The sequence below is a fragment of the Panthera onca genome, chromosome B1 (genome assembly GCF_046562875.1).
Source record: "Panthera onca isolate mPanOnc1 chromosome B1, mPanOnc1 haplotype 2, whole genome shotgun sequence".
NCBI lineage: Eukaryota > Metazoa > Chordata > Mammalia > Carnivora > Felidae > Panthera > Panthera onca.
The window spans coordinates 74802440-74829781 of record NC_138342.1 but is presented as its reverse complement, the minus strand read 5'-3'; the positions used below and the strand labels follow the sequence as shown (position 1 = coordinate 74829781).

General features: G+C 35.2%; 1 protein-coding gene across 5 annotated transcripts in view; it reads right to left on the bottom strand.

Annotated features, from left to right (window-relative positions):
• CCSER1 (coiled-coil serine rich protein 1) overlaps positions 1–27342 on the bottom strand; it is a 1275653-nt gene that overhangs the window by 961277 nt on the left and 287034 nt on the right. For all 5 annotated transcript variants that reach the window (XM_078445883.2, XM_078445885.2, XM_078445887.2 and 2 more), the window contains exon 5: positions 25963–26083. In XM_078445883.2, the coding sequence (XP_078302009.1) occupies positions 25963–26083 (121 nt within the window). The remainder of the gene's footprint in view (positions 1–25962; positions 26084–27342) is intronic.

Here is a 27342-nt window from a genome sequence, read left to right as displayed (position 1 = left end):
CCCTTTTATTTAGCACTATCATTAAAGATAAATTATATAGGGGCACCTGGGTGGCACAGTTGGTTAAGCATCTGACTTCAGCTGAGGTCACAATCTCATAGTTCGTGGTTCGAGCCCCACATCGGGCTCTGTTCTAACAGCTCAGAACCTGGATCCTATTTTGGATCTGTGTCTCCCTCTCCCTCCGGCCCACCCCTGCTCACACTCTGTCTCTGTCTGTCAAAAATGAATAAACAAAATTTTCTTTAAATAAAGGATATAATGGTACAAGCTATAAATCATTATTCATTTGTGTTATTACAATTACATTTTATTTCTGCTTAGTTTTCAAAGTACCCATGTAAAAATTAATGGGCATCCTTCAGCTCAAATATAATTAATTCTACAATAGGGTATTATTTATTGGTGGAAATGACTTATATATTTGCTGGCATGAAATAAATTACCATCTGTTATGTCAGGCATTTGGTTGCCCATAAGAATGAAATAAAGTAGGTGTCGATCAGCTACCAGTAGATTGATAAATGTCCACTTCTAAAGTTAGTAGGCAAAAGTAGCAAGTCTTAATACGCTAACCAGTTCAGGAGATCAGCATCAACTGTGGCCATGTTAGTCCAAGTCAAATTCATAACAATAATAAACCTTTGAATTGTCCCTTACAATTTTTAAATTATACAATCTTTGGTTAGATTACTGAATATTAAGCATTTCAACAAGAGGTGACAAGGGGACAAAAATAAGTGACTTTCCCAATGTAGAATCCAATTATCCAAAATTGAAGTACGGGGTTGTATGCTACAATAGTGTTCATAAAAATAGTTACTTCAGATTACAATCAGACCAAGATTGTGAGAATACAGAAGAATCAAATCATTTCAATATTTAGAAAACTTGCAGGCAGGGTAATGTTGAAACCAGATTAACATCAGGAACAAAAAATTATGGAAGCATTTGAAAAAAATGTCAAATCAGAATAAGAATCTACAGAAATCAGGTGCCCAGACAGGAGAACCAGGGACAGAAATCAAGGTAAGGTATACAGGCAGCAACATGATGTACTAAGAGCTGGAAAATAATATTATTTTGAATCAATGGCTATCTAACCCAGGAGACCTATTTCTTGTCCATGACAAGAACTGTTCTAAAAGTATGGTGGAGTTGGGGCCATGAGTTTTAAGGTATAGAGAGTTGACTAAATGGCAGATTTTTTTTTTAATTGTTGTTTGAGAAAAGCAGGTAAGATTCAGAGGTTATGTAGCTTGCTCAAGGTCACCAAATTTTCAAGATACAAAACAATAATTTATAAGCAAAGTCCAAATTCACAATTTCTCACTTTGCCTGAGATTAGCAAAATCTCAATTGGTATCACAAGGATGTTGACCCCAAGACTGAGCTCTTTATCACTGCCCTGTGTATTTCCTAAATATATCTTAAAAAGTGTAAATCTTGAAATAGCATACTGGTTTTCTCTCACTTGTAGGTCAAAATAAGAGGATTTTCACTTACAAGATTGAAATATAAGATACTGAAATTCATTTTTAATACCTGAGATCATATTCCATCCCCATGTGGAAATATTTTCTCTTCATCTATCCTCAGTACACTGGTGTTAATGACCCTGTATAATATACTGAAACATGAATCAAGAAAGTAGTTCTTTTAAAGAAATAAAAGTTGAAAAAAGGTTTTAGTTATCATATTAAACTTAATCATGGATTTGGAAAATTATCTACCCACATCATTAATTATTAATCACAGAACTCAATAAAGTACACGGCATTCTCATTATCCTAGTATTTATTCTCCAAGTCCTCATATTTATGATTCTGTATAGAAAAGTAAAATCTGCCATACAATAAAATATTCACAAGTGAACTACTTACAAGATTAATCCTCTCTCAAATACTCTTTTCCCTTCCTGTCCCCATTTTCAATACAATGTGCTTGAATGATGATTTTTACATTAATTGAAAATTTTAACAGTCTTTGGGAAGGTCAGTAAAATCTTGGTGTATTCTTGATACTCTTAACATAATTATATCCAATTGAAGTAAGTGATGTCATATCTTGAGAGGTATCATTCTATTTTGTTCAAAATTCATCACCTTCTCAAAAGTTGTAATTAACACCTAAATGTAAAATAAAAGGTTAGCAAATCATTTTCATGTTGCTTCTGTTTTCAGCCACTTAAACCTTTTCTCACTATTTCTTATAAAATTTTTCTATGTTTATGGGTCTCACATTTAGAAGACTTTTTCTTACATATTATATTTAGATATGTGCAGCTTTATGTATAGCTCTTGGACTACAGAGGGCTTAAATGATCATGTAGTCTAACCATTAATCTTAAATTTCCTCACAAATGGTGATTCAGGGACAGGGAATGTGTTGACATCTCTACTACAACCTATATAACACTAGATGAATATTCATTGTTTCAACCATTTATTTCATGTTAACATTTATTATCAGGGCTCAGACTCCAAATTTGGTACTATCCTTAAGGCCATCAAATCCAATGGTGGGTAAGAGAAAGGGTCCTTGCTTTCACTATATTAAAAATTGTTGTCACGGAGGGAAAGATGGTGGTGTAGGAGGACGCTGGGCTCACCGCGTCCTGCTGATCACTTAGATTCCAAATACACCTGCCTAAATAACCCAGAAAACCACCAGAAGACTAGCAAAATGGATTCTTTGGAGCCAAGCACAGAGGAGAGGCCCACAGAAGAGGGTAGGAAGGGTGGAGAGGCGGTGAGCACTCCACGGACTGGCAGGAGGGAGCTGGGGCAGAGGGGCAGCTCAGAGCAAAGCAGAGCCCCCGAGTCTGGCTTGCAAAAGCGGAGGGGCCGGAGAGAGTGTGTTCTAACATCAAGCGGGACTTGACATCTGGAAGGTTATAAGCTAACAGCTCTGCTCGGAGAACAGGAAGGCTGGAGGACAACGGGAGGGAGAGTTGCTGAGCCCTGGAGGACAGAGCTCAGCTTGGCGGGGAACAAAGGTGCTCACCAGCACCATCTCCCTTGCCCATCCCCAGCCAAAATCCCAAACGGAACCAGTTCCTGCCAGGGAACTTGCTTGCACCATGCAAACACCCAATGCTGTGCTTCTGCGGATCCATCGGATCCATCCCTCTGGTGGCAGGTCTGACTCCCTCCCGGTGCAACAGGGCCCCTCCTGAAGCAGATCACCAAAGGATAAGCGAGCTGAGCCTACCCCTCCCGCCCCTGTGCACCTTGCTGATCCACCCCAGCTAATATGCCAGATCCCCAGCACCACAAGCCTGGCAATGTGCAAGTAGCCCAGATGGGCCATGCCACCCACAGTGAATCCTGCCCCTAGGAGAGGGGATGAGAAGGTACACACCAGTCTGACAGTGGCCCCAGCGGTGGGCTGGGGGCAGACATCAGGTCTGACTGCGGCCCGCCCACCAACGCAAGTTATTCAAGACAGCACAGGGGAAGTGCCCTGCAGTTCCACACCACTCCAGAGACTATCCAAAGTGACGAAATGGAAGAATTCCCCTCAAAAGAACCTCCAAGAAATAACAACAGCTAATGAACTGATCAAAAAGGATTTAAACAATATAACAGAAAGTGGATTTAGAATAACAGTCATAAAATTAATTGCTGGGCTTAGAAACAGTATAGAGGACAGCAGAGAATCTCTTGCTACAGAGATCAAGGGACTAAGGAACAGCGAGAAGGAGCTAAAAAATGCTATAAATGAGCTGCAAAATAAAATGGAGACAACCACAGCTCAGATTGAAGAGGCAGAGGAGAGAATAGGTGAACTAGAAGATAAAATTATGGAAAAAGAGGAAGCTGAGAAAAAGAGAGATAAAAAAATCCAGGAGTATGAGGGGAAAATTAGAGAACTAAGTGATACACTAAAAAGAAATAATATATGCATAATTGGTATTCCAGAGGAGGAAGAGAGAGGGAAAGGTGCTGAAGGTGTACTTGAAAATAATAGCTGAGAACTTCCCTGATCTGGGGAAGGAAAAAGGCACTAAAATCCAAGAGGCACAGAGAACTCCCTTCAGAAGTAACTTGAATCGATCTTCTTCACGACATATCATAGTGAAACTGGAAAAATACAAGATAAAGAGAAAATTCTGAAAGCAGTTAGGGATAAACATGCTCTAACATATAAAGGGAGACTGATAAGACTAGTGACGGATCTCTCTACTGAAACTTGGCAGGCCAGAAAGGAATGGCAGGAAATCTTCAATGTGATGAACAGAAAAAATATGCAGCCAAGAATCCTTTATCCGGCAAGTCTGTCTTTCAGAATAGAAGGAGAGATAAAAGTCTTCCCAAAGGAACAAAAACTGAAGGAATTCATCACCACTAAACCAGCCCTACAAGAGATCCTAAGGGGGATCCTGTGAGACAAAGTACCAGAGACATCGCTACAAGCATGAAACCTATAGACATCACAATGACTCTAAACCCATATCTTTCTATAACACTGAACGTAAATGGACTAAATTCACCAACCAAAAGACACAGGGTATCAGAATGGATAAAAAAAAAAGATCCATCTATTTGCTGTCTACAAGAGAATCATTTTAGACCTGAGGACAGCTTCAGATTGAAAGTGAGGGGATGGAGAACTATTTATCCTGCTACTGGAAGTCAAAAGAAACCTGGGGTAGCCATACTGATATCAGACAAACTAGACTTTAAATTAAAGGCTGTAACAAGAGATGAAGAAGGGCATTATATAATAATTACAGGGTCTACCCATCAGGAAGAGCTAATAATTATAAATGCCTATGCGCCGAATACGGGATCCCCTAAATATATAAAACAATTAATCACAAACATAAGCAATCTTATTGATAAGAATGTGGTAATTGCAGGGGACTTTAACACCCCACTTACAGAAATGGATAGATCGTCTAGACACATGGTCAATACAGAAACAAGGGCCCTGAATGATACATTGGATCATATGGACTTGACAGATATATTTAGAACCCTGCATCCCAAAGCAACAGAATATACTTTCTTCTCTAGTGCACAAGGCGCATTCTCCAAGATAGATAAAATACTGGGTGACAAAACAGCCCTTCATAAGTATACAAGAATTGAGATCACAATGCTATGAAGCTTGAAATCAACCACAGGAAAAAGTCTGGAAAACCTCCAAAAGCATGGAGGTTAAAGAACACCCAACTAAAGAATGAATGGGTCAACGAGGCAATTAGAGAAGAAATTTAAAAATATATGGAAACAAATGAAAATGAAAATACAACAATCCAAACACTTTGGGATGCAGCGAAGGCAGTCCTGAGAGGAAAATACATCACAATCCAGGCCTATCTCAAGAAATAAGAAAAATCCCAAATATAAAATCTAACAGCACACCTAAAGGAAATAGAACCAGAACAGCAAAGGCAGCCTAAACCCAGCAGAAGAAGAGAAATAATAAAGATCAGAGCAGAAATAAACAATATAGAATCTAAAAAAACTGTAGAGCAGATCAATGAAACCAAGAGTTGGTTTTTTGAAAAAATAAACAAAATTGATAAACCTCTGGCCAGGCTTCTCAAAAAGAAAAGGGAGATGACCCAAGTAGATAAAATCATGAATGGAAATGGAATTATTACAACCAATCCCTCAGAAATACAAGCAATTATCAGGGAATACTATGAAAAACTATATGCCAACAAACTGGACAACCTGGAAGAAATGGACAAATTCCTAATCACCCACGCACTCCCAAAAATCAATCAGGAGAAAATAGAAACTTTGAACAGACCCATAACCAGCGAAGAAATTGAATCAGTTATCAAAAATCTCCCAACAAATAAGAGTCCAGGACCAGATGGCTTCCCAGGGGAGTTCTACCAGACGTTTAAAGCAGAGATAATACCTATCCTTCTCAAGCTATTCCAAGAAATAGAAAGGGAAGGAAAACTTTCAGACTCATTCTATGAAGCCAGTATTACTTTGATTCCTAAACCAGACAGAGACCCAGTAAAAAAAGAGAACTACAGGCCAATATCCCTGATGAATATGGATGCAAAAATTCTCAATAACATACTAGCAAATTGAATTCGACGGCATATAAAAAGAATTATTCACCATGATCAAGTGGGATTCATTCCTGGGATGCAGGGCTGGTTCAATATTCGCAAATCAATCAACGTGATACATCACATTAATAAAAGAAAAGATAAGAACCATATGATCCTATCAATCGATGCACAAAAGGCATTTGACAAAATTCAGCAACCTTTCTTAATAAAAACCCTCGAGAAAGTCGGGACAGAAGGAACATACTTAAACATCACAAAAGCCACTTATGAAAAGCCCACAGCTAACATCATCCTCAATGGGGAAAAACTGAGAGCTTTTTCCCTGAGATCAGGAACACAACAGGGATGTCCACTCTCACCGTTGTTTAAACAACTTTCACTGTTGTTTAACATAGTGTTGGAAGTTCTAGCATCAGTAATCAGACAACAAAAGGAAATCAAAGGCATCAAAATTGGCAAAGATGAAGTTAAGCTTTCACTTTTTGCAGATGACATGATATTATACATGGAAAATCCGATAGACTCCACCAAAAGTCTGCTAGAACTGATACATGAATTCAGCAAAGTTGCAGGATACAAAATCAATGTACAGAAATCAGTTGCATTCTTACACACTAATAATGAAGCAACAGAAAGACAAATAAAGAAACTGATCCCATTCACAATTTCACCAAGAAGCATAAAATACCTACGAATAAATCTAACCAAAGATGTAAAAGATCTGTATGCAGAAAACTACAGAAAGATTATGAAGGAAATTGAAGAAAATATAAAGAAATGGAAAAACATTCCGTGCTCATGGATTGGAAGAATAAATATTGTCAAAATATCAATACTACCCAAAGCTATCTACACATTCAATGCAATCCCAATCAAAATTGCACCAGCATTCTTCTCAAAGCTAGAACAAGCAATCCTAAAATTCATATGGAGCCACAAAAGGCCCCGAATAGCCAAAGTAATTTTGAAGAAGACCAAAGCAGGAGGCATCACAATCCCAGACTTTAGCCTCTACTACAAAGCTGTCATCATCAAGACAGCATGGTATTGGCACAAAAACAGACACATAGACCAATGGAATAGAATAGAAACCCCAGAACTAGACCCACAAACGTATGGCCAACTAATCTTTCACAAAGCAGGAAAGAATATCCAATGGAAAAAATACAGTCTCTTTAACAAATGGTGCTGGGAGAACTGGACAGCAACATGCAGAAGATTGAAACTAGACCACTTTCTCACACAATTCACACAAATAAACTCAAAATGGATAAAGGACCTGGATGTGAGACAGGAAACCATCAAACCCTAGAGGAGAAAGCAGGATAAGACCTCTCTGACCTCAGTCGTAGCAATTTCTTACTTGACACATCCCCAAAGGCAAGGGAATTAAAAGCAAAAATGAACTATTGGGACCTCATGAAGATAAAAAGCTTCTGCACAGAAAAGGAAACAACCAACAAAATTAAAAGGCAACCAACGGAATGGGAAAAGATATTTGCAAGTGACATATCAGACAAAGGGCTAGTATCCAAAATCTATAAAGAGCTCACCAAACTCCACACCCGAAAAACAAATAATCCAGTGAAGAAATGGGCAGAAAACATGAATAGACACCTCTCTAAAGAAGACATCCGGATGGCCAACAGGCACATGAAAAGATGTTCAACATCGCTCCTCATCAGGGAAATACAAATCAAAACCACATTCAGATATCACCTCATGCCAGTCAGAGTGGCCAAAATGAACAAATCAGGAGACTATAGATGCTGGAGAGGATGTGGAGAAACGGGAACCCTCTTGCACTGTTGGTGGGAATGCAAATTGGTGCAGCCGCTCTGGAAAACAGTGTGGAGGTTCCTCAAAAAATTAAAAAGCGACCTACCTTATGACCCAGCAATAGCACTGCTAGGAATTTACCCAAGGGATACAGGAGTACTGATGCATAGGGGCACTTGTACCCCAATGTTTATAGCAGCACTCTCAACAATAGCCAAATTATGGAAAGAGCCTAAATGTCCATCAACTGATGAATGGATAAAGAAATTGTGGTTTATATACACAATGGAATGCTACTCGGCAATGAGAAAGAACGAAATATGGCCCTTTGTAGCAATGTGGATGGAACTGGAGAGTGTTATGCTAAGTGAAATAAGCCATACAGAGAAAGACAGATACCATATATTTTCACTCTTATGTGGATCCTGAGAAACTTAACAGAAACCCATGGGGGAGGGGAAGGAAAAAAAAAAAAGAGGTTAGAGTGGGAGAGAGCCAAATCATAAGAGACTCTTAAAAACTGAGAACTGAGGGTTGCTGGGGGGTGGGAGGGAGGGGAGGGTGGGTGATGGGTATTGAGGAGGGCACGTTTTGGGATGAGCACTGGGTGTTGTTTGGAAACCAATTTGACAATAAATTTCATATATTGAAAAAAAATGAAATCCCCTTCTCTAAAAAAAAAAAAAAAAAACACTGTCAGGAGATGGTATTATAAAAGTTGGGACAGTGATGGTATGATTGTGTGAGTTCTAACTTGAAAGGCAAATTGAGTTGCAACAGAGGTGATTCTTTGTTATCATATAAGGTTTTAATCTCTTAAATTTGAATATTGTAGTGAGTGTGTTTAAATAGTGAATCTATTTGCACATAGAAGCTCACATTTTTTTTAAAAAAGCTGATTTTCCAACGTTAAGCCAGATTTTATAGAGTGACACCTTTCTTATAATATTTTGAGATTAGTCCCTTAATAGGATCATTAAAAATAATTTTTGGGAAATAATTTTAAAAAATTGTCATAAATATTTAGCAAGCAAATACATGTTATAAGAGAATATTCTTTTACATATATACATATATATGTAAAATATATGTGTGTGTGTGTGTGTATATATATCTATATATATATATATAAATCTCCTAGGAAAGGCTCTTAGAATCTGTGTTTAACCACTGATTTAGTGAACATTATCAATGTGGCACTAATCTTTGATAGATGGCATTTGGGACCTGTTATACCAACATCTCCAGAACTTTCATCTTCCCAAACTGAAACTGCACATCCATTAAATAATTCCCCATTCTGCCTTCCTCAGCCCCTAAAGACCACCTTTCTACTCTCTGCCTTGGTGAATCTGACTATTCAAAGCACCTTATATAAGTAAAACCATATAGCATTTGTACTTTGGTGACTGGCTTATATCATTTTACATAATGACTTTAAGGCCCTTCCATGTTATACCATGCGTCAGTATTTCCTTCCTTTTAAGGATAATATTCCATCGTATGTATATATCACTGTTAATCTATCAACAGACATCTGGGTTGCTTCAGCCTATTGAAGTTGTTGTAAATACAACTTCAATACCTATGGCTGTTGTAAATAATGCTGCTGTGAACATGGTGTACAAATACCTGTAGGAGTCCTTTTTTTTCAATTACTTTGGGTATACATACACAAGTGAAATTGCCGATTCATATGGTTGTTCTATATTTACTTTTTTGAGGAAATACCATAGTGTTTTCTACACAAATTGCAGTACTTCCCCATGCTTTTTAAAAAGGGTTTCAGATGTCATTGAACACATAATTAAAATGTTGATGGATTCTGGCATGAAGTGGCAGTCTTGCAACTTACCAACAAATCTCCTTTAGAGCAAGGGGGTGAGCAGTGCAGAAAACAGCACATATAAACAGCACGTACGTATTCCCTTTTTACTTATGGTTTACATGAGCTCTTATTTTAAAGACAGCAAAACCATAACTTATTCCACAAATTTTTGACCTACCAAACGTAAGCCTGGTTACTTGATTTCACATGAATAGTGCACATTTGTTATCGTTCTGTCAATTCAATGGCTCAGAAGTAATATTTACACTTAATAAATTCCTGGTTTCAGAGTAACATATCTCATTGGTTCATTTTGATACTGTTTTTTGAAAAGGTGTGCTATTACTATAAGGTAACAATGCTGCACATAAATAGAAATATTTATTTGTAACATAAAGAAGAGTAACATTCATAAATTTACTTTTTATAAATTTATGTAAATTTTCATATTTTGACATTTTTAATAATTTATACATTTATTTTTATTATTATTGATCTAGAATTATGGGGCCTTAATATGAAATTTTAATTGAAATTTTTAGTGATTTCTTTTTGGGACAGGAGAAATGATCAATGTTTAACATCTATAAATTTAACAAACCCAGTAAAATCTCTGAACCTTTATTTAAATTGAAACAATGAGTTCCTTTAGTGCCAAATGAATATTAAATTTACAAAGTACACACAATAGCTATTTTTACATCAGTATTCTTCCTATAGGCACAAAATAGTATACATAAAATATGCACAGGAGAAAAATATGAAATAAGTTCCCTGAAGAAAGATATATTCTATACGTCTGTAAATCTGCATTTTTTTTCCTTTATTTTTTTTAAGTTGAATATATCTCATTTATAATCTAAAAGAGTACCGCGGCCCCTGGTTGGCTCACTCAGTTAAGCATCCGACTTCGGCTCAGGTCATGATCTCACAGCTCATGAGTACTAGCTTGCGAAAGGGTCTGTGCTGACAGCTCAGAGCCTGGAGCCTGCTTCGGATTCTGTGTCTCCCTCTCTGCTCCTCCCCCACTCGTGCTCTCTCCCTCCCTCTCTCTCTCTCTCTCTCTCTCTCTCTCTCTCAAAATAAACATTAATTTTTTAAATTTAATCCTATAATCTAAAAGAGTAATAATAAAAGATATACATAAGTGTCTCTGCCCTATTGAAAATTAAGTAATTTTTTCTGGCGTTAGAGATCATCCGCTGTATTAATAGTGAAATAGAGGATCAATAAAACTCGAACCAAACTTTGTCTTTACTGGTACAAGACAGACAAACTTTCATGAATTAGTCCTTCAACTCAACTAAATTCCTGAAGACAAAGTTAGAAAGCAGTGTGTTCAATATCACCTGAAAATTAATTTAACATGCTTTTAAACTTCCATTTTGTTCTCAGTTCAGTTCGTATGGTACACCAAAAAGTAGTTACAGATTACTTTCCAGGGCCTCTGGGTCATCAAAGGACAACCTTAGGCTTAACATGTCAGTCTTGTTAAGAAGATAAAAACTATAAAAGATATTGTAATATTGTTATAACATTCCCAATCCCATCATGGTGATGGGGGAAATAAAATTGTTTCCAATTTCTTTCAGGGCTTTTTGTAGCTTCTAATAATTTATTTTCCCTCCAGGTCAACTATTGGTATAGGAAAAAATGTGATCAATAGTTAGGATAATACCACAGTAGATTTAACAAGTCATTTCATGTTGGTGTTATTTTTTCTAAGATAAGGAGAAAAATAATATTTCTTTGTGGCATATTAATCTTATAACTATGAAACTGAATCAAGTATTTAGTTTTAAATTTAAAGGGTAGCCATTCACCATGCAAAAAAAAAAAAATTAAACTGCCCCAATAATTAATGATGTGAAAGATTTGGAAACTATGTTAAATCAAAAATCACAAAATTGCTGTCTTTACTATCAGCCAGCTGCTTCCCATCATATTCTCTGACATTATCAATGTTCTGAAAGTAAACTTTCATTCATTTTAAAAATGCTTTCTAATTTGTTCCTATTCCAATTAAATGATAAAGCATGTGTGCTCAATTCAATGTAATACAGTAATTTTAAGTTGTTTTTTTAATGATGAGTATATTTCTCGTGAAATATGTGAATTTCAAATGGAAAAATAGGAAGAAAAAAGAGATTACTTCTCTAGCTTTCCTATATTATCCCATTATGAGTGGGTGATCAAGCATGGGATTATTTTCATAGTTATTTATAATGACATAGAAATAATGCACTTAGGACAAAAAGTGTATAAAAATATAATTCTGTGAATCTCACTAGTCTAATATTGATTTTTGGCATTTATACTCTTAACAGTCCTTGACATTATTCAGTCAATCAGGTTATGATGCAAAAAAAAAAAAAAAAAAAATTCAAATATACATTGATGTTTTACTAAAACAGGAAAAATGTTTAAATTTCCGTCTAGAAAGTGACAGAATTTAGCTTAGAAGACACTAGAGTTTATAGTTTGATGTAAACATAATAGACGGGTTTCTAAATGACAAAAATGTTTAAAATTGAAATTATTATAAATTCACTGATATTTAGTTTTTATTGCTTATTATATCAAATTTTTGGAGTTACATAGCACAAAGAAATGTTAAAATGGTAACTTAGACTGTAGAGATTATGGGACCTCAAAAAAATGTTCATTTTAAAAAGGAGATAGGAACACAGGAATCACCTTATTTACTTAAGGTAAGACATTTAGGTTATGAAAGAGATGGGGTCATGATCCCATTTTGTGTATTTTAGTTTATTTTCTACTATATGGTGTGGCTGTTTCTTTAAACTTAAGATATCAAATGCTTGACACTTTAGAACTTTGCTAATATCTTGACATCTCACATAAAAAGGATTACAACTACATTCAGTTTAATAAAGAGTAATGAACTACTAGTAAAAAGTACAACATAGAATTTTTCAGGGCATGTAGATAAAAATTGGCCACCATCCTAATTGTGCAGAAAACCCAAAAGTGCAACATAAATTTTCAACCATCTCATACGGATTAAAAATGAAACCAAATGAATGCAAAAACTCCTTCCAGTGAAATTATAACTGGCATGGACTAATGAAACACATAGAAAATATAAATAAAAAGAATATAAAAACACAGCACACTTTGGGGCACCTAGATGGCTTAGTTGGTTAAGTGTCACTCTTGATTTCAGTTCAGGTCATGATCTCATGGTCATGAAATCAAGCCCTGCATCAGGCTTGGCACTGGGCATGGAGCCTGCTTAAGATTCTCTCTCTCCCTCTGCCCCTCACCTGCTCATGCTCACTCAATTTCTCTCTCTCTCTCAAAAAAAAAAAAAAAAAAAAAAAAAGTCACCAAAACGACAAACACAGCACACTTTAAAAATCTTTTCTTCTACCTTAGTTTTGTTAGAAAAAGATAAAAATAAAAACATTAATCATGTAATTGACCAAGCTATGTTATGTCTTGTCTTAAGCTTAGTATAACATATTTAAACCAAATAACTATAAAATACCTTGACTTTAATAATAATCATTATTAAATTAAATAATAATATTTGGAACAGTTTCTCTAGACCAGAAAAAATTTGAAAGATCACTGGGTCCCATTACACCTATAATGCCTGAATCCACCTACATCATTCATACTAGTCACATAAAAATTTCAGTGATAGGAAGACTCCTATATCCATTGACTATTATAAACCCATCCTTTTAAAAAAAAATTTCTTTTATGTTTATTTATTTTTGAGAGAGACAGAATGCGAGTGGTCAGAGAGGGAGACACAGACTCCAAAGCAGGCTTCAGGCTCTGAGCTGACAGCACAGAGTCCAATGCAGGGCTCTAACTCACAAGCTGTGACATCATGACCTGAACTGAAGTCAGACACTGAACCGACTGAGCCACCCAGGCACCCCTAAAACCCATCCTTTTACCATAATCATCCTTATACATATCTTCCTTTTACCGTATTCATCTTTATACGTATCTTCCTTGTAGGCCCTTCATTATCCCTTTCAGATCCAGGCAGAACTATTAACAAGACCTTATTTCTGGTCCAAATTACAGAGAAAATACTAAGCTGACTTCTGTAAAAAAGTAAAAATCATTCAGTAACTAAATTTTTAAAAGAGTATCTAAGTATGTAAATTCTTTTAATAATCTTGTGATGTGTTATATTATGATATGTCTTAAAGCATGTGATGTTTTAACTGGAGACATTGGGGGGAAAGCCCTTGTTTTATTTCACCATCTTATTTTCTCTCTCTAAATCTGTATGTTACTTTTTATTCTTTGACAAAATGTGTAATCCTAACTTTATTGATATGATCTTAATAAAAGTTATTTTCCAAAGAAATGAAAAAAAGAAAGAAGCTAACAAAAAAAGTGTTAACAAGTAGCTAGTAAGGTTAACTACACTTAGTAGGACAAAAACATTAAAAAGTTTTCTTTCCTTCTTGGTTCATTTGAGGAGAAATGTATGCACAGATGAAGAAGCACTGATTAATTATGATAATCAACAGTGACAAATTTTGTTACTTTAGTTCTATTTATTCTGATTTGCAAATGCTAATCATCTTTCCCATTATTGGTTTATTATGGCATCCATATTTTTTAGGTTGTAAATGTCTATCTATACAAAGAATATGAGATTAAAAAAAATGCCTAGTGTGTCAGGTTCAACATTTAGTAATGTAAGTAACTGAAAAGAAAGTATAATTTATTTCTTTTTAAAAGGGTCATCTTGGGTAAGTTACTTTATCTTTGTGTGCCCTAGTTTTGACAGTTGTAACCTGAAGATAATAATAGCACATAAAGGGAGAATTCAATGAGTTAATATTTGTAAAGCTTAGAACACTACACAACTCTTAAAATGAACTGTATTAAGTACTATTGAATTGACAAATACATTATTTTAAACAATATATTTTCAGATTCAACAAATGATAATTCAATGCCTACAACGTATAAAACTGTGCTAAATCCTGCTAAGTACAGGATTTAACAAACAAAAACAAAACCAGAAAAGATTTATGGAAAATATCTATCTTCAAAGAATACCAGTCTTCAATGTCTGGTGAGCACACAAAATATAGGCAATTATATTTTGGGGGAGTAAGTAACATGAGAGGTGTGCAAATATTATAGAAGTGCGTGGGAGTTCATTACTCCACAAATACCTTGATTTACCTATCACATTGATCCTATAATTCAGAGAGATTTGAGAATATTCATAAATGTTAATATAGATTCCTCGAAAAAGCAAAGAAGAAAAGTGGATTCTTTCACATTTTACAACCTGCTTTCTCATAGTTTAACTCCTCAAAATTCTCTGTGAAATTTGTTATCACCAATGTTTGTTTTAAAGATAACTATAGTTTAGAAACACAACCAACCTTGCCCTGTTCCAGACATGGGAGTCAAGTTTCCAGACTCATAGTTCAGAAATCTTTCTTTTTAATATGTATGATAAAATTACTGTTTGAATTCCATGTGACATGTTCAAAAATTACTCTTATTCAAATATTTACTATGTTAATATTAACAATGGTTATTCATTAATCAAACTTAACTCTATTTTCAACTTGATAATTTCAGACAACTATAATGGTTGGCTCTACATTCTAAATCAAAGACAATGTATTTTACTTCAAAAACGAATAAAAAAATCAAATTTTCCACTATTTTTGAATACCTATTATTAATATCCTACATATTACAGAAGATTTTTAAAAGGCAGTATTTTTATAAAAGGTATTATCAAATCCAGATGAAAAACTATATCACTTATTTTAAAAATAAGCAGATAATCACATGTAATGATTAAGTGAACTTTAGGAAATATCTAAAATCATAAATTCCATATAATATCATATATTTTTATAGGTCCCCATCCTCTACTCTCATCCCCAACTTTTTCACACAAGAGATATTAAATCAGTTACTTTTTATTGTTTTTCTTCTTTGCGCCCAGAATTATTACACTGAAATACTGAATAATTAAAACAACCTTACAAAGCAGGTGCTATTGTGCTTATGTTTTCCATGAGGGTCCTTGAATTCAATAAAATTAGTATTGAATATAAATACATTAGATTTCCAAGCTTTTCATTTTTCTACTAGTCTATCTTCCCTGGAAGGGGAAAAATAGTAAATTAAAATTGAATAATATAGCATTTGTTTATAGTGTTATTAAATAAGTTATGCTAATATCTACATTATAGGATAAATTCAAATGGAATATTTCATTTATCTGAAAACAGAATTTTTCCATGGGATGATGTTAGTAGGGGTAGTTGGAAGTTGGCACCTTGCCTTTTACCCCTGCATAAGAGCTACTTTCACAACAATGGTGATGCCCCTGTAGTCTTTTTCAGCGATCTGATAAATTGTATTTACATTGCACTATGAAGAGTACAATGGTACTGTATTGCACTGGTGAACTGAAACACCTCAGTCATCTTATCAGGCTGTCCCAATTTATCTGAATAATAGCAATTGTGTGTTCAATGTATAAAGATAGATTGTCAAACCAGATGCAAATGTTACAATGAAATTTCATGGCTTGACAAATTGTCTGCACAAGAGACCAGATATTATGACTCACTAAGGAGCAATAAACTGCAGAAAAATGAAATAACAACACTCAATCAAGGGGAATAGTTTCTCTGGAGATTTTTATTTATTTATTTGGTAAAATCCACTGGTTCTTGACTAACACATGAAGTCTGAAAAGAATCAACTTCCTTGAGTATTTTTTGCTGTTGTTGTTATTTAATCAACCAGTGAAACTAGTGACTGATGCGGCCACATCTTCCAATAAGGTGAATAGAGACCATAAAAAATAGAAGGATCCTCTCACAAGTAATATCAATTGATACAGCTTAATTCATCATACACCTAGCCTGCCCCTCTTTCCTTCTGACCCTGGGCTTCTTCCCACATATTCAGTCTCACAGGCCAGAGAGAGAATGTCCCAGCCACTCTTCTAAGCTCTGTCCACCTCTGCCAGAGATCAGATGCTCCTCTGAAGCCTTGTGGGCCATGGGTATTACACCCTAGAGAGGAGGACACATGGCTCTTTGAGCAAGGAATCCTAGCATGGTGGCTGGTGGATACACAGGCTCCTAGTGAGTGGGAATCCTTGGCTCTTTGGAACTCATGCCTTGCAGAAAGAGGCAGAGTCAGAGAAGGGACATAACTCAATTCTCTCAAGTGCAGAACCCAAGACAAATATTCTGCCTGCCTAGATCTAAGAGCAGTGGTACTAAAGGACACATCCAGGTTTTGTGAGGCCTAGAGTTTATATAATCTGGTGGAGTCTATTCAAAAAATAACAGCGGACACCTGGGTGGCTCAGTCGGCTGAGTGTCCAACTTTGGCTCAGGTCATGATCTTAGAGCTCGTGAGTTCAAGCCCCTCTGTGATGATAGCTCAGAGCCTGGAGCCTGCTTCGGATTCTGTGTCTCCCTCTCTCTCTGTCCCTTCTCTGATGATGCTCTGTATCTCTCTGTCTCAAAAATAAAACATTAAAAAATTTTTTTTTTAAATAACACATAAGTAAGAAGGAGAAAAATTTGAGGATCCCTTCTAGGGCCTTGTAGAACGCTCCAGTGCAAGTGAAGGCCCTAAAACTTAAGCTTCCTCAGCTGCACAGTCAATATACTCCTGCCACCGAGTGAGAGGTGGAGGAGAAGGGTACTCAGTTGGCCAGAAGAGTTTTAAAGAGATTTTGCTTGGGTCCAGGGCCTCGCAATGGGCACACAAGTGGTCTCTTCAGAGGTATTCTGGGCCACTCTCCCACAGTTCCCTTACCAAGGATCGATGGGTGTCCTCTGTCTCTATTTCCTAGGTTTCCTGACTCTCCAGATAAGTAACAAAAACCTGAGCTCCATGACCAGCTCTGGGAGTTCAAGAAGGCACTGCTTTCCCAGCTGGCCAGCCCATCTTAACCCTCTAGCTTTTCTGGTCAGATGTCAGATTCCAGTCCACAGTCTGCTTCAGTTTTCTCAGGCATACATCAGCCAACTGTCCTTTGTGTTTCCAACTGCAAAGAACGCATGTGAAACACTCTGAATGATTCTCCTGAAGACCCTTCATTAGGCTTGTGGTTAGAAGGTTACTCCTCCCAACTCCAAATCCCCCAAAAGCTATGGGGGAGACTCCTAGGCTCTCTCCATGAGAAATCTCTTTACTCATCTCTTCTAACAGTTGTTTCCACCCTGGAACTGGTCAAAATCACAAAATTGGTGCCATTTGTTTTGAAAACCTACATGGGAAAAGGGCTGTCTTATATTCAGAGTAGTAACTTGATAGTTATCATGTTCATGCTGCAGTTTCAGGGCTTTTTCCAAATAAAAATTATTTATTAAAAGTCACAACTTAAAAAGACACCCCACAAACTGGAAGGAAGATTTGCAATGCACAGGGCAATTCAACTTTGGAAATCATAACACACAAAGAACTTCTCTACATAAACAAAAAAATATACAAATCTCCCAATAGAGAAATCGACAAAAAATAGGCAATTTGTGGAATAGGAAACATAAATGCCCAATAAAAACTTGCTAAGATGCTCAACATCACAAAAAATAAGCCAATGTATATCAAAGCCACATGAGATGCCAGTTCACACTCATAAGCCTTGTAAGGCTTTATACTTTTGCCTATCTAAGTGTGGGCACTGTCTGTTGAAGTAAACGATATATGTGCCTTACAACTCTGCCATCATGTTTGCAGAGAAACTTCACACCAACTCTAAAAGCCCATGAATGTTCATAGCAGAACTGTTTATAAAGCAAACATTGCAAGCCATGTATATACCCTTTAACAGAAGACTGGATACATTTTGATACATTTATATAATGTAATATTATATACTACCAAAAAATAGCTAATCTATCCCTATAAGTTAAAGATTATCAATACATTGCCCAGTAGAGGTTTCGACTTCTGGATCCCTAAGGCCTGTGGTGAGAAGGAGGGAGCTGGACCTTGAATGGCCTCAGAATGAGAACTGGGTCCTCTGTGGGAATAATTAGGAAGGTAGATTTGAAAATGAAGAAGAGTTTTCTAACAGGCCAGGATGGCCAAAGATAGAAAAAGCTGTCCTGTAAAGTAATGAGCTACCTATCATTAGAGATGTGTAAGCAGGGGTTGGGCAACTTCTTCATGGGCACTGAACCAAGCACTGGATATGAATAGTATAAGGGTGGGTTTGGATAAGGATGGCCATTATGACTTCTCTGTGCAAACCCAGAGGTCCTGTAGTTTTGTAATTTAGTGGGTTTGAAAGTGTGGTCAAAGGAGAACAGGGCAGAATGAATAATCAAACTGTGACACATTCACCCCATGCAACACAGCTCACTAATAAAAGGGCATGACCATGGCACCTATAACAATGTGGATGAACCTCAAAAACATGCTGAGTGACAGAGGCCTTACACAAGAGACCACATACTATGTGATTCCATTTACACCATGCCTCAATTTCTGATTTCTTTAAAAGAAATTTTTTTAATGTTTATTTATTTTTGAGAGAGAGAGAAACAGATCACGAGTGGGGGAGGGGCAGAGAGAGAGGGAGACACAGAATCCGAAGCAGGCTCCAGGCTCTGAGCTGCCAGCACAGAGCCCGATGCAGGGCTCGAGCCGAATAGCTGTGAGATCATGACTTGAGCTGAAGTCGACGCTTAACCGACTGAGCCACACAAGCACCCCTCTGATTTCTTTTTTAAATTGGAGAGATTTAAGACACTAAGAGGGTAATAAACGGTAGAGACCAAATATAAGAGGGAAATTACTAGTAAGGAATCATAATATTTATACAAGGACCTAAGTGGAATTTATTTATATTTATATGAATTTCCAGTGAGAATCAATGAAAAAGATTCAGAAAGAAATTTTGTGCAAAGCACGTTTATGTATATATACATGTTTCCCATTTAGATAGTTTCATTAATAACAATATAAATTAAAAGAATATAAAAACTCTTCGTTGACTAAAAACTATTACTAATTCACAATAATATGGTAAGATTGTCACACTATTACATTACTTTTTTTTATCAGAATTATAATTAGCAGTGTAGATATTTCTTCTTTATCCTTACTGTGAGTGCTTGATAATATACTGTAAATTTTAGCTTTAATAACCTTAGTGAATTTGCCTAGGTTCTGGAGTATAAATTGACTCAGTTCTCTTTTCACATTTCACCACCCCAGTGCCAGCATCCTAGTCCAAGCTACTGTCAGCCATCACCTAACTGGTCTCAATAACAGACACTCAATCTGTCCTTCATCAGGGGTGTGTTACTAAATAGCTAGCCAGCTCTCTCGGGGAGGGGAAAAGCCCTTATTTGTAGACTTTGGCAATAAATAAAAACATTCCAGCTGATTTCAGGTTTCCAATGTGAGATACCTGAGTCTGGAGCTGGGAAGAAATAATAACAAACCTGCTCTCCCAAGCGGGCTCTATGACACCACTGTCCCCATGTGTCACCTGGGCTCTGCTTAAAAAACATGTTTTTGGCTTCCTTTATCCCCACCAACCTTCTTTCAATATCCCCCCTGCTCCCAGCCATCACAGAGCATTTGCTCAAGCTTTTCTCTCTGATGGCAAAGTCCTCCTTTGCTTTTTCATTTAGTTAACTAATATCCTTCAGATCTTAGCTTGTGTCACCTCCTCAGGGAAGTTTTCTCTTCACCTTCTTGGCTAAGTTAAAGCTCCTTATTATAAGCCCTTATTACAGGATATACCTCTACATTATAGCCATTGTCATATCCACAATCTTGCATTTCTTGTTGCAATTAATCAATTAGCATGTGTCTCCCTGACTACACTCTAAATTTTCATAAGAGATCGCACCTGCCTTTTAATTAAGATCCAAACCTGGAACAGAGTGCAAAGATCAAAACAAATACTCAAGAATTACCTATTTTTTATGGATTAATGAATAAATGTCTATGTGAAATCATAAATAAATATATCCCCCTGAAATTTGTAAAAAAAAAGCTGGAGATTAGCTTTTAAAAGGATTCTTTGATGTGTCTCCAGTACAACTACAGAGTTTGTGCAACAACTCTGACATTAGAGAGTACTTAAACTTTTGCAAATTTAGCATACATACATTATTCATTCAGATAAAAATAAATAAAAAAGAGCTGACAGAACTTTAAACTTATGTCAAGTATCCTCTAAGAATAAAATAGGTTAGTTTTAGCCATTCTTAAAAAATAAGATCTTCTGTACTGAATGATAGCATCTGTGTCCCTTCAGAAGTAGCTCAAAGAACCTTCTTCATGTCAAGGCCATGAAGCATTATTACAGGAAGACCTTGAAACTTGGAGTGAATGACAGCATGTTGACATAACGCCTCATTTGCACAAATTGAAACAATAAATCAAGTATCTTAGGAAGTTTAGATTTGTCTATATAAAATAAAATAAAAACATGGAAATGACCAAAAAAAATAGAATTATTTCTCTCTTCCTTTACCTCTTTATTTCTAAATTTACAATGGCTATAAAATCCCTTCATTTCAGGTATCAAGCCGTGTTACATACAAAGTGCACGATTTGCAACAAACACATTTCTAATGAAAGCACAAAATAAAATCCATAATCTATCATGGAAGCGGTACTCTTCAGAGTTTGAATTTTATACACAGTTCTTGAAGCACTCATTTGCACATAACTGTGATTTAAGAAATGCATAAATTTGAGTAACAAATTTATGAGTTTCTGGATATCTGGACATATTTTTTCTTATTATTTTTTAATGTTTATATACTTTTAAGGGAGAGAGAGACAGAGTGAGAAGAGGGGAAGGGCAGAGAGAATCTCTAAATCTGAAGCAGGCTCCAGGCTCTGAGCTGTCAGCACAGAGCCCAAAGCGGGGCTTGACCTCATGAACTGTGAGATCATGACCCGAGCCAAAGTTGGACGCTCAACTGACTGAGCCACCAGGTGCCTCTATGTAAACATATGTTTAATACTATGATTTTATTTATAAAGCTTCACCATCAAAACTTTGATTTCAACATTCTATGTTGATGATCAAATTATTTGAAAATTGTACAGCCTCTTTTTGGATCATAAAGATTTTTCTATTTTTCTACAGAGTATTCTTTCCATATTTAGTGACCTATAAGACTAAAATAAAAAATAAAGTAAAATCAACACCCTTATTTTCAGAATTAAGATGACCTTTAGGTACATCAGCAAGAGAAAAGCTCTAATTCTTTCCCGCTATAGTGCTCAGAATATAGCTTTCTTTCCTAAAAGACTGGATGTTTTCTCTCTATTATTTGCTATGCTGACAAATTTATACTTTATCCCTTATAGGAATTCCTAACTCTTATATTTTCCTAGTTGAATGTGTCTAAAACCTGATAAACACATGACAATTTTTAAAATGTAAATATTTCAGTCATAAGATTTTTCTTACATTCTAAAGTGATATATCGACACAATGCCATAATTATGACCAATATTCTGGCTTTATTTCCTAAGTTTATACTGATATATCAATAAGTCTTACATAACTTTAAGTAATCATACACCTAACCTAAATCTGTATCTTACATTGATAAATAGCATCTGTTGCCTGAGGTTTATCTTTTTTAGGTTTGTGTTTTTCACCTAGACTTCATTCTTCACCTGGACTATAACATCCTCAAAAATAAACTGTCATACATATTCTGTCTCCTGTACAATCTTATGTATTCTGAAGCCCATACACTGAGAGGATATGTTCTTCTTAGCAATTGTTCTTAGCAAGTTCTTCTTAGCAAGAGATTTGCTGAGTTCTGAATTACATGACTCTAAAGGGTCCTATGTTTCAAAGACTCAGTGGTTTATGAATTTATCATATGAAGTCTGTATAGAGGGGAAAATTATTTCAAGAAATAATTTCTTCCTGAATTTAAAGAAAACACTAGATATTTAAACACAATGCCTCAACTTACAACATTCTAATATGTCAGTATTATATTAGTGAATTATATTTCTTAATGAGAAGGCCCAAAACACAAAAGTAATATCATAAAGGGTTTTGGTAACTTCATTTATAAAAATGTGATGTGGTTATTTCCCTAACATATTTGTTGTAAAAAAATACAAATTTTTTTAATATTCTTTCCTTTTTATTGTGCTTCAGGACTTTCACTATAAGGTAGATAAAGTAACTTCCACACTGAAAAGGAATAAATTGTGGTTAAGAAAGTTACCAAAAACCTACCCAAGGCCTCAATTCCTAATGGCCTCAATAGCACAGCTAGCTGACATGAAATAAAATTATGTGATAAACACCTAAAACAAGAAACAAAGGTATTCATAATTGTATTTTAATGTCTTTCAACGTCTTTGGTTTGAAAAATATAAAGAATTCTGACTTGTAAAACTAATGGTGATAATATTATTAGTTATGTTGAACATCCATTGTTTTGTCTTCCTAGCATCTATCCCTGCCTTATTTTATCAACATCATCCATATTTCAAGGATGGAATCACCCGTCCCCTCTCACCTTCACACTTTGCCTCAGAGTCTGTCACGTAACCTGGTTCTAGTCAATCACATCATCAAATACTCTGGGACACAGCAATTGTTTCAGCAAAATCATGTCAAATAAGCTAAGCTAGTCAAAGCCAGTGACATTCAAATCTTGGTTTTTGTTTTGTTTTGATTAAAGGGAAAGAGAAGCTCTTTCCACTGGATTTACTGAAAAGATAAAAATCTTCCCCACTAGCTGCTGAAGGCAGTAATGTCACCTTTAGAGGACCCTCCTTGAAAATGAAAACTGCAGAGGAGAGCAAAGCAAAGAGATGCAGATGGAAAGAATGAACTTTTATGACACTATTTGAGTACCAGACCCAAACATACTGGAGGAAGTTTCTACCTCTATACTTTTTTAATTACATGAGCCAAAACGAATCACTACCCTTGATCTTTCTAAAACCAATTTACAATGCAGCTGCTCTCATTAGCAAATGAGAGTTTTGAATTAATTGCTATGCCTCTGCATTTATGTTGTCTTTTTGTCATATATTCATATGTATCAATTAATTCTCAAAATAGCAGTTTGAAGTATGAAGGGCATATGTAATCTCCATTTGATACAATGGCCACTATTTGAATGTCTTCATTAGGATCACAATTGAATATACAATATTAGAAAAAATTTTTAAATATGTGGTATATCTGCCTTCCTGGTCAGCAAAAAGGGTATTAATATAATGGAGACATTAATCAAGAAACCAATAAGTAATTGAATGTGAGATGTGAGAGAGAAAACATAATGAGATTTTTCAGAAAAGGAAAAAAATGGTGGTTGTACATAAATATAGAAGTCAGAAAGAATCAATGTTTAAGGGCTTATAGATGTCATTAATTTGGTTTTAGGTATACGTACTATAAGATTCAGTAGAATACCTACTCGGGTCAACAACTTTAAATATTACACCTGCATTCAGAAAAGCCTTCAGAAGAAGAATACGCATTTGTAAGTCATTGATAATGTTGACAATTGAAGCTATGGAAGGGATAACATGACTAATACTTTTGTGGATTTTTAGATTTTGAGTCCTTTACCAATATGACTTCACATAATACAATGACTGCAAAAGGATGGTGGTATCACCCCAATTAACAGATGAAGAAAGGAAAGCACAGAGAGTTTAGTAAAATGTCCCCAATTTCCATCTAATATATATCGTAGCAGAATTAAGATTTTAACGAAGGACTCTCTGACTCAGGAAAACAAAAACAGTAACAAAGCTATGTGAATGAATGAATGAATGAATGAATGATATTGTTAAGTGAGAATGTTTAATAAGAAAGTAGATTCAGATAATACAAAGGAGCATCAGAGTGAATGCAGGGTAACAGAAAAGGACAAAAAAAAAAAAAAAAAGAGAGAGAGAGAGCCAGTTAATAGTCTGCTTTATGTCAGAATAAAGAAGAATGAATATTTATGAAGTAGCTGAAGACTGGAAAAAAGGGTATTTTATGTAAGCAAATAACACTATTCCCAGCTTTAAGAAAAATCACTAAAACATAATTAAAAGAATTTAAGATCCTATTTATAAATATATAGGTAACTTATGTAAACTCATTCAGATATTGCAGAAAATGCACTTGGGTTTTCTAATATAATTCCACTGGCATACATGAGATGTAATTTTCCTCCTATTAGACAAAAAATTGAAACCTAAAAATTAGATTATATTAAGAGCAGTTAAGTTGTTTTCACTTTTAGATTGTATTAAAACTGAATTACAATCATTACTTCCTGAATTGGTTAGTATTTCTTTATAATGAGAATATTAATACTGCCTATCTTCATGCTATCAAATATATACATTGCTCCATTTGAATTCAACATTATTGAATGTAACATTAAAGGATTTTCTAATTGATTTCACAAAGAGTATCAGGCACTATCATGTTCCAGGAAACTCTGTCCTCAGGAACTCATCCAGTAGAAACGCATCAGAAACAAAACAAGTGTGATACAGTGTAAACCAATGGGGAAAACAGTAGGTGCTTCAAGGTACTACCTGGCTCATGTGGTGGTCAGCCAGATTACATGGCAACACCATCCATCACCTAGTCCGCCGTCTGAGACCTTAAAGTGGGAATGGCACTAGTTTCATTGGAAAATATCAGTCAGCTTCCCCTTTTCATTTATATAATGCATACCTGGAAATATTCTAGCTTATTTGACATGTCAAGTGCATGGAGTTTACATTTCTTACCATGAATTTAATTCTCTCTGTAAGAAAAAAAATGTATCATTTATTCAATATAAGACCAAATCTAAATTTAAGTGAAACTTATATAGTAAAAATGTAGAAGCATTAGTGTAAATTTTCATTCAGAGTAATTTATTTAAAATACTTAATAACTTTCATTCCTTATAAAAATGCAAGCCAACTTTAAGCTAGTAAGTTTATATTAAGAATTGATCACATTTTACACAACCAAAGCCTACAACTATAAAATAAGCCATCCAAGAACAGTGTATCCACCATCACCTGTGTTAAAGAAATAAAATGCTTCATGTCCCTAAGGTAACACAACAAAACTTGAATGGAATATAGCTCAAACAGATGAAGGCAGAAGATGCAGAAGTTATTCACTGACACAATAAAGGATAGATTGACTTTTTAAATATCATACAAAATTATTTCTGTCCTTTCGATATACTAGCATTAACACATTCATTATAAATCATAATTTCTGAGCAATCCAATTCTGATCAGTCATCTAATTTGTTTTACAAAGTTCTAAAGCATTAAACAAATAACTTACTGTTTGGAAGGTTCAGGAAATTTTAGTTCTTCTCTTTTCTTCATTTCTATGGTTGGTTCCATAGGAGTAAGGACCACAGCAGCACATGAGACTACAGAGTGGTATGAATCCTCCCGACAAACTGTTTTATTAAAAAAATTAATTGTAAATGTCAAAATTATTTATTGACTATTACACGTTCCCTTTTTCTGTTTTTTTTTTTAAATTTTCAGTCAAATGAAAGGTATAATTTAACTAAAACATTAATTACCATTAAATGATCTCTCATTATCATTTTCCACTCTGAGTCTTTCCACTCACTAGCTGAATGACCTTAGGTAATTTTTATTTTTTTAAGCCACACAGGAGAAAAGGTGCTGCCAATACTTTATAGCCCTTTGTTTAAAAAAAGATTTTCATTGAAGAATAAGAAGTGCATAAATCATATACAGTTAAATGAATCTTTCCAAAATGAACACAACTGTTTAATCAGCATTATGATCAATAAGTAAAGCATTACCAGAACCCTAAAACTCCCTGTGGTACCTCTTCCCAATCACTATTGCAGCCCCCAAACTTAACCATTATTATTACTTAAATAACCATAGATTAGGTTGGTCTATTTCTGACCTTAGCATGAAGGAAATCATCCTCTTCTGTGTGTGTACTATTTTACATGTGGCTTATTTCACTCAATATACATCTATAAGACCCATTCATGTGTAGCAGTATTTGTTCATTCTCATAGCTGTGTAGCATTGCACTGAATGAATTTACAAAATATATTTATGCATTTTATTGGTGATGGACATTTAGAACTGCTCTGCTCTGAGGCTATTTTGAAATGTCTATAAACATACCTCTACATTTTTTTTTCTTTTTTTATTTTATTGCAAAATATCTAGCAACTGCTCTTGGGATATGTTCATATGTCCCACCTTCACCTCTAGTAGATATTGCCAAACGTTTTTCTGAACTGATTGGACTAATTTGCATTCCCCAAAACAGAAGAGTTTCAGTTGTTCCACATCTGAATCAACACTTAACTTTTGCCAGTTTTTTAAAATTTTACTACTGTACGAATTTTTTATTGCTGCATGAAAAATTAACACAAATTTAGCAGCTTAAAAGAGCACCCATTTATTATCTCATAATTCTGTAAGTAAGAAGTCCAGTGAACTCAGTTGAGTTCTCTGATTAGGTATACAGATTACAAAGAAAGACCTAAACTTTGTTACATAATTCCCACTCAAGAGTTAAGTTCCCACAACGCCAATTTCAGGTTCACAGCCAGGCTGTGCTGTTAGGTTTCTGGGGAAGAATCCATTTTTGAGATTAATGACATTGTTAGCAAAATTTACTTTATTGAGGTAGTTGGACTCATGTCTCCTTTACCTAGCT